The sequence below is a fragment of the Octopus bimaculoides genome, chromosome 3, assembly GCF_046866305.1.
Source record: "Octopus bimaculoides isolate indiv1 chromosome 3, ASM4686630v1, whole genome shotgun sequence".
NCBI lineage: Eukaryota > Metazoa > Mollusca > Cephalopoda > Octopoda > Octopodidae > Octopus > Octopus bimaculoides.
In genome coordinates, this window is record NC_142930.1 from 50,505,076 (window position 1) to 50,511,129 (window position 6,054).

The 6,054-nt window shown below is 41.0% G+C and overlaps 1 protein-coding gene across 2 annotated transcripts in view; it reads left to right on the top strand.

Moving 5' to 3' along the window:
- The window catches only part of LOC106868418 (uncharacterized), an 87,628-nt gene that overhangs the window by 41,837 nt on the left and 39,737 nt on the right, over positions 1 to 6,054 (top strand). For both annotated transcript variants that reach the window (XM_014913664.3, XM_089348974.1), the window contains exon 5: positions 1,452 to 1,569. In XM_014913664.3, the coding sequence (XP_014769150.1) occupies positions 1,452 to 1,569 (118 nt within the window). The remainder of the gene's footprint in view (positions 1 to 1,451; positions 1,570 to 6,054) is intronic.

Here is a 6,054-nt window from a genome sequence, read left to right on the forward strand (position 1 = left end):
CCCTTCCTAATGTCGACCACTTTATAGAGTGTGCTATATATGTATATAGATAGAAATATACATACACACATGCTATAAGTACACACACATATACACATATTTACATACATATATGCATACATGCATAAATACACGCATGCATACAAACATGCATACATACATGTGTGAATGCTTGTATATGTGCATGCGTTAATTTTAGAAGTAGCTGTTGAATAATGTTTTCAGTTCCATTTATTATTGGATATTTGTTACTGCAGTATTATGGTGATTTTTCTATCCAATGTTTAACACTCTTTTTTTGCAGATATGTATACATTTTCATTCAAGAGATGTTTGAGCATTGGACAGTAGCCTATCTCATAATGAATATCATTAATTTTTATTTCCTCTTTCAATTCTTGAGAGGATTTAAAATTTTGTTATAATACACAGAATTCTTTAGGCTATAAGAAGCTATATTTAACCATTCCAAATTCTGAGTACCTAACTTAAGTAATTAGAGTACTAGAATTTTGATTGTAGTTCCATGCATTTATAACACTTATATTGGTTTCAAATTTTGTCTCAAGGCTAACAATTTCGTGGTACGAGGCTAGTTGATTAGCCTGACCCCAGTGCTCAACTGGTACTTATTTTATTATCCCCAGAAGGATGAGAGGTAATGTCAGCCTTGACAGAATTTCAATTCAGGATGTAAAGAAGGATGGAGTGCCGCTGAGCATTTTGTCTGATGTGCTATCAATTCTGTCAACTTACCACCTTATTGATAACTCTTATATCAGCATCAAACATTGAAGGCCTGATTTGTTGTTCAGCTCCAGTTTAATTGTAATTGTGGTGACCTATGTACTCCAAGACTGTCTCATGTTTCCAGGGAATATCTGAAACAGTATTATCTAATGTGGGCAACCGTGGTTATATAGTTAAGGAGCTTGCTTCCTATCCATGTGGTTCAGTCCTACTGCATGGCATCTTGGACTAGTGTCTTCTACTATAGTCCCAAGTCAACCAAAACCTTGTGAGTGGATTTTGTAGATAGAAACCAAGAGAAGCCTATTGTGTGTTTGTGTGTACCTTGTCTTATCATGTGCTGATTCACACAAGTGATGTTATCTGTTTACACTCTTGCATGAAAATCATGCCTGGCCATGGGGAACTATTACCTTGCTTTGAAATAGATGTGAATTGGTGACAGGTAGAGTATTGGGTTGTAGAAAATCTGCCTCTACACATTGAATCTGACTCATGCAAGCATGGAAATGTGGATATTAAACAATAATAATGTGTTCTTCCCTTTAATATTGTTGAGTATTATTTGAAGGAAATTTGGCTCTTATTTCTACCTGTTTGAGTGACTACTTAAAAGTTTTCTTGGTTTAGAATAACTGATTTAATTTCTAAATGTATTTAAATAGTTTCTACAATCAGATTTTATTATGTTTTGTTTTCAGCGATACATTCAATACAACTTTCTTACTCGCTTTGAAAAATTTAAAACCCATGTCTTTAAAGTAAAACTTATTGCTCTTCCTACTGGTGGGAATTCAACTTATATTGTCACAGCATATGGTATGTAACTTTTATATTTAACTTAATTACAAATAACTGTTATGTTTCATGTGCCTTATGATTTATTCTCTAGCTTTCTATCCTTACTGGTGTACATTCTTGAACAGTCTGTACTAATATATTTAATATATCATTGTAGTTTACTTGAAGCATTGTAATACAGAAGTAAAATAAAAATAATGTAAACAGAACTTCTTAGTATGAAAAAGGAAAGGAAAGTAACCTTCCTTTATATAATTCAGGAACAAATATCTAAAGCTTATCTTTCCCTCTTTGCATTGTAAGAACGAACCTCTTTGAATTTGTTGTTTCTTATTTTAATGATATATTTAGTGTAGTGAGCCATCAAGGTTTATTAATTACATTGTGTAACAAAATTTTAATTTTTTTGTCTTTGGTCAGTAAGTATTATTTCTTATTTGTTTCTATCTAGAAATCAAAAGAAATGACTACTATTCCCTTCAAACTTGGCTTTTGTTTACCTGGACATCAATGTTTTGAAACTGACCTGTTTTCCATTACATTTCAGACAGATTCAGTGCTGAGTTGCTGAAGCAGAAATATTATTATAGCAAATATTCTGTTCAATACCACAGATTTGCTTGTCAGTTGCTTGACCTTAAACCACTTAAGCGTTTCTCTTAGTGGCTGACAATATGTGCATCTCTGATCATGAGCAGGAGTAGTGGGGGAGCATAATAACCATGTGTTGAGAAGGATTCTTTGGGATTTGAATATTGAAACAAAAGCAAAGTTTGAAAGAGATAGTCATTTTTCATACTTTCTGGGGGTAAGCAAATAGGAAATAACAGTTGCTAGCCAAGGACAAAAATTGTGTTACACAGTGTTATTAAGTGGCGAGGAAAACAATCATTAACTTAATGATCAGTTACGGTCAAGAAAGAAAAGGGTAAAAATCTTTAAAAGTCTTAACTAAAAATGACTTAAAGATAGAATGTAGCTACCTGTTTTAGTCATATTTTACTTTACCAATATAGACTCATTAAAGTATAGACTTAATATAGTAATTTGGAAAAAATACCCAAGGCTGTGCTGTACAGGAAAATCAAATGGTAAGGTTGGTACCAACATACTTATAGCCAAGAAATTTTAAAGGTATAGCTGTGTGGTAAGAAGTTTGTTTCCTAACATTATTGGTTCTGTTTTCAGTCCCACCGCATAGTACCTCCGGTACATGTTTGGGCTGATCAAAAGCTTGTGAGTAGATTTCGTGGTCGTCGTCATCGTTTCACGTCCGCTTTCCATGCTAGCATGGGTTGGACGATTTGACTGAGGACTGGTGAAACCGGATGGCTACACCAGGCTCCAATCTGATTTGGCAGAGTTTCTACAGCTGGATGCCCTTCCTAACGCCAACCACTCAGAGAGTGTAGTGGGTGCTTTTACGTGTCACCCGCACGAAGGCCAGTCAGGCGGTACTGGCAACGGCCACGCTCATTTCGCTCGAGAAACTTCATGTGTCACCCGCACAAGAGCCAGTCCAGGGGCACCGGCAACGATCTCGCTTGAAAATCCTACAACAACTCCACACAAGAGCCAGTTCAGGGGCACCGGCAACGATCTCGCTCGAAGAAATTTCATGTGTGACCCGCACAAGAGCCAGTCCAGGGGCACTGGCAACGATCTCGCTCGGAAGATTTCATGTGTCGCCCGCACATGAGCCAATCCAGGGGCACGGGCAACGATCCCGCTCGAAAGATTTCATGTGTCGCCCGCACATGAGCCAGTCCAGGGGCACTGGCAACGATCTCGCTCGAAAATCCTACGAAAATCCTACGACGGTCCTACACAAGAGCCAGTTCAGGGGCACTGGCAACGAACTCACTCGAATAATTTCATGTGTCACCCGCACAAGAGCCAGTCTAGGGGCACTGGCAACGATCTCGCTCGAAAAACCTCATGTGTCACCCGCACAAGAGCTAGCCCAGGGGCACCGGCAACGACCTCGCTCGAAAGATTTCATGTGTTGCCAGCACATGAGCCAGTCCAGGGGCACTGGCCACAATCCCACTCGAAAGATTTCATGTGTCGCACGCACATGAGCCAGTCCAGGGGCACTGGCAACGATCCCGCTCGAAAGAGTTCATGTGTCACCCGCACATGGGCCAGTCCAGGGGCACTGGCAACGATCCCGCTCGAAAGATTTCATGTGTCACCCGCACAAGAGCCAGTCCAGGGGCACCGCCAACGATCTCGCTCGAAAGATTTCTTGTGACGCCCGCACATGAGCCAGTTCAGGGGCACTGGCCACGATCCCGCTCGAAAGATTTCATGTGTCGCCCGCACATGAGCCAGTTCAGCGGCACTGGCAACGATCCTGCTCGAAACATTTCATGTGTCGCCCGCACATGAACCAGTCCAGGGGCACTGGCAATGATCCTGCTCAAAAGATTTCTTGTATCGCCCACACATGAGCCATTCCAGGGGCACTGGCAACGATCCCGCTCGAAAGATTTCATGTGTCGCCCGCACATGAGCCAGTCCAGGAGCGCTGGCAACGATCTCGCTCGAAAATCCTACGACGGGCCCGCACAATAGCCAGTTCAGGGGCACGGCAACGATCTATTTCTATTACACTTGCCTCAACAGGTCTTCGCAAGTGGGGTTTAGTGTCCAATTTTAATTTAACTCGATTTCGATTTCACTTGCCTCAACAGGTCTTCACAAGTGGAATTTAGTGTCCAATGAAGGAAAGAAGGTACGCATAAGTGCACTGGCTGGGCCTTAGATTTAGGTCTCACTTGGCTTGCCGGGTCTTCTCGCGCACAGTATATTTCCAAAGGTCTCGGTCAGAAGTCATCGCCTCGGTGAGGCCCAATGTTCGAAGGTCGTGCCTTACCACCTCATCCCAGGTCTTCCTGAGCCTACCTCTTCCACAGGTTCCCTCAACTGCTAAGGTGTGGCACTTTTTCACACAGCTATCCTCATCCATTCTCGCTACATGACCATACCAGCGCAGTCGTCTCTCTTGCACACTACAACTGATGCTTCGTAAGTTCAACTTTTCTCTCAAGGTACTGATACTCTGTCTAGTATGCACACTGACATTACACATCCATCGGAGCATACTGGCTTCATTCCTTGCGAGCCTACGCATGTCCTCAGCAGTCACGGCCCATGTTTCACTGCCATGAAGCATGGCTGTTCGAATACATGCGTCATACAATCTGCCTTTTACTCTGAGAGAGAGACCCTTTGTCGCCAGCAGAGGTAAGAGCTCTCTGAACTTTGCCCAGGCTATTCTAATTCTAGCAGCTACACTTTCAGCGCACCCACCTCCACTGCTAATTTGTTCACCAAGATAGCGGAAGCTATCAACCACTTCTAGTTTTTCTCCCTGGAATGTGGCAGAAGTTGTTTTCTGCACATTCCCAGTATTTATAGCTCCAGAACATCTGCTGCAAACAAAAACTAACTTCCTAGTTAACCTTCCTTTGATATTGCTGCACCTCTTATGTGTCCATAGCTTGCACTGGGTGCATCTTATAGAGTTACTTCCCACTCCTTTTCTACAGATTGAGCAGGGCGATCTACCCGAAGGGGTTTGTGTTTTGTCTGCCTTCCTACTTATGAGGACTTTGGTTTTAGCTAGGTTGACTCTAAGGCCCTTGGAAATTGAAAGAAGCCTTTCATATGTGTATATGCACACATGCGTGTGTCTCCTTATCTTGATGTTAAGTGACAGTTGTAAACAACTCATTGTCATACAAGCAATGAAATTCATTTTCAACATTCTGCAAAATTATGCCTGGCCATAGGAAACCTTGCTTGGAAACAAGTGAAGGTGGTGACAAGAAGGAATTCTGGCCATAGCAAATCTGCCGCAATAAACTCTGTTGACCCCATGCAAGTACGGAAAAGTGGACGTTAAAATAACACTCACGGTAAAAAAAACAAAAAACAAAAAAAAAACATGCATTAATTTATTGCAAAGTTTGCTCTAGAGAGATAGGGGAAACAACTCCAAAATCTTAAAATTATTTTTAACATATCTGGAATAGTCACAATATTACATTCCCTCTCTGCTCTGTTGGCCATTATCTATTTCTAACATTTCGAGTTTATCTCCCTTTTTAAAATTTATTTTTAATGAACTAGAATTGATCATTAAATATTCTTTTGCCACGGGTGTAATATTAGCTTACTATTGTCTGTTTATACCTATATACATTTTGGCTTTCAAGCAAAGCGTGTCTTTGAGAACTATCTGCATGAACGTTTTATATTTACTTAATAATTTTCTTATCATTGAATGACCATGGGATTGCATCTAGAAAGTTCCCCTCTGAGGCACAAGTCCAGGCAAGGTTGTTTTATAGAAGACCAGCAGTCGCCCATGCATAGCAACCACCCCTCTCTGTGCCACCAATTTTGTCTGAGAGAAAGGCAAAAGCTGATACAATTTGGCACCAGTGATGTTGCAACTCACTTCTACAGTTGAGTAAACTGGAGCAACATAAAATA